The 12,976-nt window shown below is 43.5% G+C and overlaps 1 protein-coding gene across 3 annotated transcripts in view; it reads right to left on the bottom strand.

Annotated features, from left to right (window-relative positions):
- Nucleotides 1-620: 620 nt before the first annotated feature.
- Nucleotides 621-12,976, bottom strand: part of LOC119005245 (SPRY domain-containing SOCS box protein 4-like) — a 46,591-nt gene continuing 34,235 nt past the window's right edge. For all 3 annotated transcript variants that reach the window (XM_037072817.1, XM_037072818.1, XM_037072819.1), the window contains one exon: nucleotides 621-2,020. In XM_037072817.1, coding sequence (XP_036928712.1) covers nucleotides 1,893-2,020 — 128 coding nt within the window. In that variant the 3' untranslated portion in view covers nucleotides 621-1,892. The remainder of the gene's footprint in view (nucleotides 2,021-12,976) is intronic.

Genomic DNA, 12,976 nt, shown 5'->3' on the forward strand with positions numbered 1-12,976 from the left:
TTTAAAAAAAAACAAAAAAACTGAAAAGTTCACACCATTAAAATGGCAATTTGTAAGAAATGGATGGAATTTTAGTTCTTAACATTAAAAGAAAGGAACCAACATCAAAAACAACAGTGTTGATGTTACCTCAAAGTCATCTACGTATTGTGTCGCAGATTTGTCTACTTACGTTAGCACTTGACCTTGAAAAGAGGATATTGCTGCAGCGCTACATGTAACCTTACATAAAAATTGTCCATGACATGTCACTTGCTTTGGTAAAAACCACATGCCTGCAAGTGTCAGTAGGATGTAGTTAATTGCTAACGTTCCCGCCTAGTAGTTGAATCTGCTCAATGTTGCTCGTGTTTGTTTTTTTCCAAACTCTTCAGGTACTGTTGCTATTCCTAGAGCTCTATGCACCACTGGTCAAACACATGGAGAAATCAGAGGCTTCACAAGCCTGCTGTCACCTTGTTACTATTGCTTTGCCGTTACTGGACCGACTGCTCAGGGGCAGGTTTTTAAGCGTACGGTCAATTAAGATGGAAAACTATGGATCAGATCATCTGTATGATAAAATGTATGATGAAATGTATGATGAAATGTATGATACCCAGAGAGGACGGGAAGCGAGCCAAGTTTAACAGAGTTTATTTTTATTCACATTTAAAAGATTCTCATGGCAGCACATTCTTCCACCTATACCAGCGAGTCCCACAGACAAAATCTCAAAATCCATAGCAGGAAAAAAAAAAAGATATTAAAAAAATCTCTTAAGACCATAATTTTCAAAAGGAAGTCTGGGATAAAAACCCCTATGACGGTAAGACGGTGGAAGAAAAAGATAGAAAAAGCAGCATTTAAAACTTTCTTGGGGAGGGGAGGAGCTTCTGATATGACAGAACTGTCATGTGCTTGCATTTATTGACGTGTGCATGTGCTGTCACAGAGCAGACTCATTAGCAGTGAAAGAAACAGCTTCACCTCCAGATCAATCTCAGTCAGCCGTACGGAGGCTGGAATTACACTGCGAACAAGTGACGGAGAGACAGGCGAGAGAAAGACACACACAGAGAGAGAGAGAGAGACAGAGAGAGAGAGAGACTGGAGCTGCTGTGTTTATTTGCCTGTAGGTGGTAACTGACTGCTTGTCAGTGAGTTGTGTTCTTACTACAGACAGTTAGGGCTTTGTTTTCTGCACACTCCTGACACACAAACACACACACACTGTATACATATAGTCCATGTATGCTGCACTGCTTACACACAAGCAAAAACAGAACTGTGCGCGTAGACTCTCTCTCTCTCCCCCCCGCCCGCCCTCTCCCCCTCCTCTTCTGCCTCATCTCCTGTGGCTTGGAGGGATGGTTGCATCTCCACAGAGCCGGCTGTGTTGTTGGGAATATAAATATAAATACCAACATGTTTCCGAGGAGGCTTCCTCACAGTCTGTGCAGAACAGATGTCTGGGGGGGTGGGGGCGGTGTTTAAACTGTCGCCCCCAACACCACAACGTATAAGGCCTTTCAAACTGAGGACGTGTCGTTTTGACTTTTATACATGTGATTAGCAGGACACTGGATTGCAATTCTCTCTTTTAATCTCGTATTTATTTCATTCATCAGCTCCTACAGCCATCTGTCCGGGGGAAAGACGGCGAACGGCAACAAAAAACTAAAAACAAAAAAGGCTAAAAACCAAAAGATAAAAACACCCAAAATGGAAAAGCCCCAACTGGTGTAAACAATACCCCCCTTGCAGCGGCGTCTTCACCACCTGCTCGCAGTTGACGTCATCATCTGCATCCTCAGCACATGTCTGATGGTTAGCATTAAGTTCTGTTTGGAGGCTGGTCACCATAAGAACAAGGGGGCGTCAGTTAATCCCATCCGTTTGTGTGTACACGGTCACTGGTACTGGAGGTAGTTCTTGAGAGTCTGCGGCAGCGGGAGTGTGTCGATGTGGTGGATGCGCTCTCGACCCAGAGCCAGTCGAGCTACTCGTCTGCACAGGTCCATCAGGGGGAGGGGCTCCGCTGCGAGGGTCAAGGGAGACAAGAGACATGGTCAGTGTCCAAACAGAGAGCACAAGCTGCGTGTGTGTCTGATTCAGTTTGTTTACTCTTCAAGTTGATGTATAGAGCTGACCCTGTCCAAATGTTGTGGTACATTGCTGTTCCCCCCTCCTAGAAAGTCCTTCTCAGACATGGAATGTGTGACATTATTGGCTTCATCTTGTTTCAATCATTCTGACATACTTATCTTATCGTTAGTGTTCCTTCATACAGAGATGACAGGACATTTATGGCACCTGGTGTATGAGAGGGTGGCATCACTGCTGGTAAACAACAGCGAATTAAACATTAAAGCTATGAGAAAGGAAGTGTTTCCTGATTTTAAAATTATTTTGCAGTTCAAGGCTTTTCATAACAATTATGAGCCTGAGGACACTCGCCTCCAAATCTCTCTGTGAAACAATGGATACATTTTCTGATTAATTTCGTAGTTAATTATTAAGGCAGCATTATAGGCAGAAGGTGGGTCTCTCAGCATGTTTGAACATTACTGAATTCATTATCTGTCTGAAACTCAATCTGCAGTTGCCAGAACCATTTCATAATCAAGATCTTTAATCAAACTAAACATCGTACAAACTGCCCACAAACAAAGTGTAACATTACAAAGCAGTGGAAGCAGTTACTTTATGAACTCTCCCCAGGAGTGTGTCTGACCCTGATGTCTGTTACTTGGATTCAATAACACTTGAAATGTCGTCTTAAACACTGTAGAGAGTCCACATCACAAGGAATCTTATAATGAACTAATATTAAATAAACATAAACTGCTTTTAGCTTCAAGAGCAATACAAGAGCAGCAGCACTGCAGGCTGAAAACTTGAAAACCACCACACAACTAGCTGTGATTGAAGTACAGGGTCATAGGTGTTCAGGGCAGTGTGGTGCTGAACAGTGTGAGGCAGAGCAGCGTGACTCAGGGCGGTTGGTTGCTCTGACGCTCTCAGCTCGCATACCGACTGTCCATGAATTCGGCTTAAATGCTGTTGAACTAGATTAAGACCCTGGATGCGTGGTAGTAACAGACAGAGAGAGAGAAGCAGCAACTTAAATATTTTTTTTTAGTAAATATATGCCAGTTAAACATGGAAACTTCCTCCCTCCAATTTTGGAAGCAAGTGATGTCTGTGTATGTCAGACAGAGACAGACTCAGAACTGCTGTCTCTTTACGGATGTCAAGCTGCTCCACCTGGAAGCACCATCTGGCTGGGCAGAATTCCTGCTGTTCCGAGTCCACTTACACACTGTGTGAAGGACACGGGAAAGGGGCATTACTTGCAAACAAAAACAGCACATGCATTAGTTGCCAGGCTAAAGTCTATGAAGTTTGTTGGAGTTTCCCTGAACTAGCTTGACCTACATGGTCTACATGACTGCTTGCATCCACCCATCCGAAACAGCTTATCCCTTTCAGGGTCACTGTGGGGGTTGGGGCGATCCCAGCTGACACTGGGCGACAGCGGGGTATACCCTGGATAAGTTGCCAGTTCATCACAGGGCTGACATATAGGGACAAACGCTCAAAATTGACGCTCACAGTCACACCTATTGAGAATTAAGAGTAACCCAACTTTTTTTTGCATGTCTTTGGATTGTGGGAGGCAGCTGGAGTACCTGTGGAGAACTCAGTGTTTTCAAGGATATTCAAATACAGCAATCACAGCTATATGTGCTTGTAGCCTTGATGTTATGGTTATTTAAAGTGGTGATCTGGAAGACGTCCAGAAATGGCAATTACAGGTGATTTTTGGACCTCGCTGTTTTGCCGCGCCTCCATAACACCACTGAATGAAAATGATTTGCACCTTTTTCATTGTCCAACGTTATCTGTCTGGTCTTTGTTTCTTTGCCCATGACCGTTAACAGTGATGTGAACTGTTTAGCCCCAACACTAGCAGAGACAACGAAATAAAAACTGTTCTGTCGCATGCAAACCACCTACTCTCTCTGGTCAACCAACCACTGCCAGGTGAACACGTCATTAGCCAAATTCACACTTCCCTTTGACACACAGGAAGATGTGGAGAATTGGCGCGGGATCCCCACACTCAAAGTTTCAGATGTAGCGAGGGCCTAAGTTTCACTGCAGCCTCTGGTCTCTAACTGGTGTCTATGTGAATGGACAAGCCGGCGGCACAGAGTGGGGGCGTGTCAGTCTGATCACAATACAATGTGATAACTAAAAGATCCCTCACTCAAAAAAATAAAGAGAAATGTCCCACAAAGCAATGTTACAGGACCAAACAGTCACGTAGTTAACTGGTCTTGTCTTTGGCAACAAGTGAAGAAAAAAAATACTTCAGCTTCATGTGGGGAAGTGTCTCTTCTACTGTCTGTCCTACTGACTCGTCACATTTCTGCCGAAAATACAGCTTCTGTCCCTGGCGAAAAACTTTAACTCACCATGTGTTTGTCTCCTTCCACTATTGTGTTCAATGGTGGCGATTATGTAATTATGTCATTTAGAGCAAAAAGGGTAACTTTGTCACTTTCCAGGAGGTTTGGTGGGTCAGGATCTCAATCACAAAACATTATAAGTGCATCCATATGATTATAAACAGTTAGCGGGTACATGTTTAGATTAACAGGAGGACACCGGATGGACACACAGACACTTCCCTCCATAGTCCGTTAGAGTGCAAATAAGCACATATGTCACGTCAAGTCTGCAGTCTGTTCGTGGAACCGGAGCAGGTCAAGTGGGTCCAAACACCTCAGGCATTCCTTTGGGCATGAAGTGCTGCCTGGTGGCTACATGACAACTGGATGATGAACAAAAACACACACGGCTAGAGAACTGTCTGAATCGAGGATTAGACCAGAATCACATAAACATTGACTCGCCTTACATTAAGGTCTTAATTAAAAGCAGATCAGCACAAATCCTCACTTAATGTCTCTGTTGGAATCAATGATAAACTTTTAATGGTGAAGAAAAAAACCAAACTTTGCTTTGTGTGGTTATCCGCATCTGACGTGAACTTTCGCAAGAACATCTCAGTGAATTCCTCTGCTGCAGTCTGGTTAGTGACCTTTGAAGTGGCAGTGAGGGGAAATAATGAAATCCACTACTGAACAGCAGCTGACAGACTGTATAGAAATGGAGTACAGCTATCTGAATTTATTTGACTGCCATGTGCTTAATGAAAAGCCTTTTGTATGAGCACCTCAGGGACAAGTGGCAGAGTGTGGATTCATTTGTAGCCACACCAATGTGCCTGAATCAGAAAAGACATGTTGAATTAACTGAATATAGACGATGTGCAGTGATGTGTGCAATGAGGTAGTACAACTGATAATTCTGCACAGCACCTAGAAAAACACTTGGCAAGACAATAGCATCCCTCCAACATCTCATTACCATCCGTCAGTACAGGCAAGCCAATGCTTTAGCACACCATCTTACAAGATCATCAACTACAACTGGTACAATCATGTCTCCTTTTATCCTGCACCTTGTGACCGCCGGGACCCCCGTTTTAGATTAACTTTCTATTGGGCCCAACGGCACCCATCAATCAGTCTACCTTAACCAGCACAGCCTCCGCATATAGGTAGTTTCCATAGTAACAAGCTCCTCACACCACTACTGTGTGATGTCACTGCATTGGGAGTGTATAGTCACATACGCACCATGTGTTAATGCACTGTATGTGTATAGATTTTCATGTTACAAATATACTGTTGTATTTCTGCAACCAAATATTACAGTTTATATATAACTGATAACACAGTATGGACGGCTTTGACAAAAACAGGCAAGTGGCCTTATAGAAGATCGAAAAACAAGAAGACACCTGACACCTACACCTTCCACAGAGTTCCATTCAGAGGAAGATCATTTGTGTTGGACTAAAATGTATTGGTAAAACAGTGCCATGTGCAAAGATTTTACTCTTGACAGAGACCAATTGTGCCATGTGTTCGTCTTCTCTAGAAAAGTACTTTTATTTGCTTCCATTTGGCAGGCCGTTAGGAGCATATTTACAGTTGGTCTATTTCATCCAGATTAAACTTATCTAATTCCTTTTTTCTACCTTAGTATCATACCTCTTTTTCTGAACCTGCCTGTATCAACACAGAGAAAAAAAGTGAATTACCACTTCCAAGTGTAACACTTTCATTAGAAGTCAAAGTAAAACATGACTGCTTGCGGTAACATGATTAATGTGATCATGATCACAGTGAGCCTCATTGCTCACCGACAGTGCTCTCCTGAGGGAGGTGATGACGTGATCATGCTACTCACTGAAAACCAGCCAATCCCTGCTGTCACAAGCTGGTCTCCATGGCAAGGGTTGCCTGGGGTGACAAATGGTCCTGTCAGACAGTGGTGATGAGCGCAGACAGGAAGTGCACAGTGTCCGTCAACTGGTAAAACTGACTAACAGCACTGCTAAGTGGTTTAGGTTTTGATTAAAAAGCTGTTATAGAGTAGCCTGATTTAATTGAGAGCATATGGTTAAGAAACGATCTGACATATGGCTATTATACTTTATAAATTAGATAATAATTCATTATTCATATGAAGGAAACCCTAAAAGACTTTTGATAAATAAACAGGCTTGTTTGATAATCAACTGATGGCTAATTACCTTGAAGCCATTCTGTCACGAAGAGGCGAACAGTGGAGCTCTATGCTCCTTCATCTTTACCCCATCCTAATACCCACCATGTAGATGTCTATCTCTGCACTCTGCCTTTCCTCTAAAGCACTCAATTCTTCTGTAATGGCCAGAGACTCGTTTCTGACAGATTTATAGCACAGTAAAGAGGAGATGAAGTGTGGGAAAATGTGGTTTAGGATGACTGAGCACCTGATGCACCATCGGACTACAGAGGACTGGCAGGCTGGCAGGCACACACCTATCTAACACTTAATTGAGAACAAAGTGGAGGAAGGGGAGGTACATTCCGGGACATTGGCGCGTCAGTTAGTCTGTCCTCACTGAAGTGAGACGGCCAATATGCAACTGTTGATAGTTCCCCCCAGTTTCCTCCAATCTCGCGCCCACAGCCCAATGACTTTGTGTGGTTATGTGTGCATAGTATATATATATCAGTGCAACATGAGACAATATGACCAAGTTATGTCCTACTTTAAAATAAGGGGTAAGATAGACCATTGTTTTGGCACCTGTCCCAAATTCAATTTAACTCCACCTCCTTTCTTCCAGTCCTACCCTTATTACAAGAAATGCACCCAGTTAACGGACAAGTGTGCAGACTCTGAGCCATGCTTATCTACTAGATTAGCATAAAAAGAGTTGGAACTGTCTGACCCACTTTTAAGATGACGGGTGTATGTGTCTTTTGTATGCGGCCCTAAAGGTGCAGACACATCTCTGCCTCCCTTCCACCAACAGGTCAGAAGGTGAAGGAGGAGGAGAAGGAGAAGAATATATTTATGGTAAGACAGAATTAGATCAATGATGCATGAGATAAAACAGAAATTTGGAGCAGAACAGTGAGGTCAGCAGCAGGACGGACGCAATAGAGCAAACCGTCGCTCTATGCCTAATTGGAAACGCAGGTGTCCAAATTGAATTGCGCACTCAGAGCGGAAACCAATTGCTCAGTGAACTGGTGATTCCTGCCACTGACGTTATCTGACTTCCTATTACTTCGCACCGCCGAGCTAGCGAGTACCAGACAGTAGCATGGACTGCTGTCAATTTGCTCCTCCTGCTGCTCAGAAAATAGAGGCTAAACAGAAAATGATTATAAAGATGAGCACTGTAACACGTTGTGTATGTGTGTGTACACAAAACACACCAGCACTAATGACGACAAACCTCTCTGTTGAGAGATGACTTGGCTTTGGTTCAACCAGTTGGTAAGTGCTTATTTTTCTGACTGAAATTAGAAATAGCATTTATTATGCATTATACATTATTGAGCATCACTAAATTTACAAACCTTAAATCTTTCAATTTGAAAACGTAAATTCACGGTTTCACCACAGTTTTAATCTTGTTTCCCAAAATTAAATACATTTTCAATCACCTCAACCTTCCTGATGGGATGGTGGACAGTGAAAGCACATAGACAACAGTCTGGCAACCTTTACCATTGGTATTACAGAGCAGTTCTACATGCTATATAAATACTGTCTAACCAAAATGCACAATCCATGGAGAAATGGGAACTTCCTGTATTCACAAACTGTGCCTTCAAACAACTGTCAGGATAGGAACGTAAGGTTGTAATGTCATAACTACACTGTTTGCACCCTCAGCAATGCCGCCAGCAAGGCTGTGGTTGGAAAACCAGCAGCAGAGCTGATGCAGAGACACTGGTCTTTGCCTCCTCAGGCAGACCAATGAGATCAGACTGGAATTTTCAGGAGGGGCCTTAATGAGACAACATGAACTAGAATGGACCATTTCAGACAGAAGGTCAATAGAAGGTAATTTTTTTTTTTTAAACTTTGAAACAGGTATACAGTAAAAAACAAAGAGTAAATAGAAGTATGAACCTGAAAGTGCAATAATAATATAATACTTAGCTTTTGAAGACTTCAGTTCTTAAATTACGGAAGTCTGGAACACTAACTGAGTCGACAAACAGTTTCGAGTGAACGGTAAGCGAGACTGCGATTGTTAGGGTAACTGAAGCCAGATAACGGAAACATATCCTGGGTGTGTTCTGTAGCACATGCCTGCAGAGTCCAATCAAAGTGTTAGATTTTAGCCACCAATACAGAACAAATATGATCAACCATGTTTACCAAGAGCCATAACAACACAGACTGGCTGACTTATTCCAAGGAAATTCTGCCACGGAGTGCACAGGTTCAACCTCAATTTATGCAAGGTCTAAGCTCATCTTGCAGCTTGCATCTGTGCTGTGAATATTGCCAACAGTACTGAACTGCAGACAGGCAGAAGGAAGACATCCCATTTGCAAAGGGTAAGCCCTTGGCCAACAAGCTAGTGCGCAAGCTGCCTGGTCAACTATTAACCACCCACAAACAAGTCAGTTCAATCGTTTCCACAGCAACCTGCCACCACAGTTGGGCGTGTAAACTCTGAAAGGAAGGATTAGTGTTGAAATGGATGTGGAGGACTAAAAAGGAAGAACAGAAAAGAGAGCTGGAGGGAGGGGATGAAACACAATGAGAGCCGAAGTCAAGTAAGGTTCATTTGCAAAAGGGGAGGGAAAGCATGTCAGTGGTGTGTGCAAAGTGCTTCCTCTACTCTGGTCTGTCTCGTTAAGGTGTAAATGAGTTTGAATCAGTAGGCCCTTTCACACAGAGAAGCCGCATTATCGCAGCAGTGGTAGTTCGCCAATTCTCTGCTGTGGGTCATTCACACAGAGTGAAGCAGTGCTGGCATTAAGGCGAAACACTGTAATTCACGCAGAAAGCCAGCGCTGTGGCTCCCAAAGAGGCGTGGCGGTACACGTCATGATGATGACGACATCTGTGTGTTTTCAAGCCATTTCACCAGTGTCCTCTTGTCAATATAAACCTGCTGACAGTTTATAAATCATATGAATGCTGTTATAATATGTTGTGATTGAAATCCTGACCCACCAAACATCCTGGAAAGTGACAGAGTTACGTTTTTCACAGTCACAAGCTGGTATTCATGGCAAGGGTTGCCACTATTACGTAATTAAATAACTGCTGTAAGTAAACCGGATTCTGTCTGACTGTCACTCGCAGGGAGGGAGTCTGATACCTCGAGAGGCATATCAGCTCCAGAGCAAAATTTCACCCCTCGCTGCCTTTGAGACATTCACACAGAGGAGAGTGCAGAGAATTGGCGCAGGATCCCCGTATCCAAACGCAGTGTGAATGGGGCTACTGTGTGGCCATTAGGCTACCCTGGCCACTGTGGTGTCTTGAGACTTGCTGTGGTGGAGATAAACCAAAAGCTTTCCAGGAATAGACGGAGGAGGACAGCCACACTCAGACACCCCTCTGTTTATGATTTAGAAACGTTAGCAAGTCAACTCAGCAGGGTTGGTTTTCCACGGTCTCTGTAACATAGGGTCAAAGGACTACAGTCTTCACTAAAATCTGGGAGACATACAGCCGGGAGAGAAAAGTATAAGGATACTTATCTCTTCACGCTTCCCAGGGAGTAAGCGATGAAGAATAAAGAGTGTAAGCAGGAGGGAGAAGGAGGGAAAAAAATGAACGTGAATAGACTACAAGACAAGCAAAAGACCAAGAACCCAGAAAGTGAACAAAGAGCGAATCCTCTTTGAGTTGCTATAAGAGAATGCACAAAAGCATGATCTGGGAATAGGGGAGCACTGCCATTTCCAAGCATATATATTGATGCTTCCACTCTTCTCTGTGACAACACAAAAATGCGACTTAAAGCGGTTATCATACACTGATCCCTCATGTGCAATCTGTCAAAACAGCTGGCATGTCAAAACTCTATGTAGTAGTCAGACATGACTGAGTATAGAGACGGTTATGTTGCTTCATTGATCATTCATGTCTGATTTCTATAATCATAGCAAAAGGAAAAGTAATAACGAATGATAGATGTGACTTCAGGTTCATAAGTTAGCATCATTAGTTATAACCATTGGTAAAATGTTTTCAGTCTCCCACCTTCATTAGTATGGTAAAAAAAAAAAAAAATGCTCCTGAGAATCACTATCAATGCAACATCTGCATAACAATTCTACAGGAAACAAACAAGCTCTGTGAACAGTGAACAGAGCACCCTCTTCTCAATCTGTATATTGTGAATAGTCCCTCCTGTCTGAGTTGTCAATAGTTCATAAAATACAGATGAAAAGCGGGTCCTTTGGACTTTCACTGAAAAATGTGTACGGTCTAAAGCTGGACCTTGCAAATGCTGACTAGAGATGTTTCAGTTTTGATGCGCAATCCTGATTAATTTTTTTCCTTAATTACCAATTTTAACCTGTGATTTTAACCTGTTCTTTAAAAAGTCTGGCGTGATGTGGAGGGGTTACAGGTTGGTGACCTGAAGATTGCATCACTGCTTTTTGCAGATGATGTGGTCTTGATGGCACCATCGGCTTTAGATCTACAACACTCACTGGACTGGTTCGCAGCTAAGTGCGAAGCGGCAGGGATGAGGATCAGCACCTCTAAATCTGAGGCCATGATTCTCAGTAGGAAACCGGTGGATTGCCTACTCCGGGTGGGGAATGAGTCCTTGCCCCAAGTGAAGGAGTTCAAGCACCTCAGGGTTTTGTTCACGAGCGAGGGGATGATGGGGCGTGAGACTGACCGGAGAGTCGAAGCAGCAGGTGCAGTGTTGCATGCGCTTCACGCTTAGAGATTGGGTAAGAAGCTCAGCCAACCAGGAGAGACTCGGAGTAGAGCCGCTGCTCCTTTGCGTGGAAAGGAGCCGGTTGAGGTGGTTCAGGCATCTGATGAGGATGCCACCAGGGCGCCTTCCTACGGAGGTGTTCTGGCACGTCCAACTGCGAGGAGACCGAGAGGTAGACCCAAGACCAGGTGGTGGGGTTACATCTCCTCTCTGGCCTGGGAGCGCCTGGGGATTCCCCAGTCAGAGTTAGCCGACATGGCCAGGGATAGGGAAATCTGGGGCTCACTGCTGAAGCTGCTGAACAGTCTTGACCTGAGGAGTTGGCCCTCCTGTGTGTGCCATTCGTTTATGGAGCGGTTGTTTTCTCTCCCGAATGCACAAATCTGTACATTCCTGACTGCATTGAACAGCATAAACTACATTACTCCGTTTATGCCTGGGTGTTTTGTCTTTAGGGTGGACAAATTTCTGTTTCAGCGTGTTGCTAGGTTTGAATTGATTTGGGATATGATATATTGATGATCCTCCTGAGTTTCTCAGATATTCTGCGACAGAGAGGAGAAGGCGGAATAAAGCAGCAACACTTTTGTTCCTGTGTCTCCTCTGGATCGTTTAGAGGTTTTGTCAAAGGTCAATTTTGGGAGTCACAGGTTTAAAGCTCTCCCCTGACATGCTTCTGTTCCATTTAGTTCACCCTGTCTTTATTGGCACAGTCTCAGCCCAGTGGTCTACATACATCTTGCATTCACTCCCACACAGAGTATAAAAGCCTGTAACTCCCCTCCGGTTAGAAGGAACTGAAGAAGCCCATTTGATGAGAGGTGAAACAGAAACATGGCCAGGTGCCTACGATACAGCACCTGGATGACTGGGAATCTTAAATTCTTACATTTTTCCAAGTGCAAAATCTGCCAGTTACCAATCATGTAAGTAACATGTGACATGTTGTTAAACAGTAAGAAGACTGGATTTTGATCCAAATTGATATACACATATGAAGAAATTGATTTTTTGGCAAATACTGCTGAAAAGGTGCAGAATATAAAACTGTGGATATTGTCTAAAATGTTTCATTTCAGCTCTACTTTAAAGCAGGAGTGGGAAGTGCTCATGATTAAAGTGCATGCAAGGTATTATAAGAAGGCTTAGTCCAGCTGGGTATGACGCAGCAGTTTGTAGCATTTCTAGTGGCGCTTGACAGCTGAGACACATCAAGCATGTGCAGTACATGGATGATGGATGACTGCCGTGTTGCTCGACTGCTGTTGCTCAGAAGTGTGTCTGTCCACACATACAGCTTTGCTGCTGCAGCACTGCTACTACCAGCCATATGTGCGTTTGATAGCAATCAATAATGATAACATGATTTTACTTTAGTTTCATTGAAAGTTGGAGAGAGAGAGACAGAAAGAAAAAGAGCACTGTAAAAATACTGCCCTTTAGCATGTGCCTAGAAATTGGTAGAGTTTTGGCCTTTAACCAAACAACTCACATCACATTCTGTACAAAGGGGTGACATGGGCATTCAACTGGAGTTCTCTGTCCAACTACCCGTTGAATAACCAAGTAAACCCAATATACCCTGACATTTTAGCATTCCTTTATTCGGGCCAACTCCTGAGGAAAATATGTAGCCATTTTTCTTGT

Source organism: Acanthopagrus latus, chromosome 2 (assembly GCF_904848185.1).
Source record: "Acanthopagrus latus isolate v.2019 chromosome 2, fAcaLat1.1, whole genome shotgun sequence".
In the NCBI taxonomy this organism is placed as follows: domain Eukaryota; kingdom Metazoa; phylum Chordata; class Actinopteri; order Spariformes; family Sparidae; genus Acanthopagrus; species Acanthopagrus latus.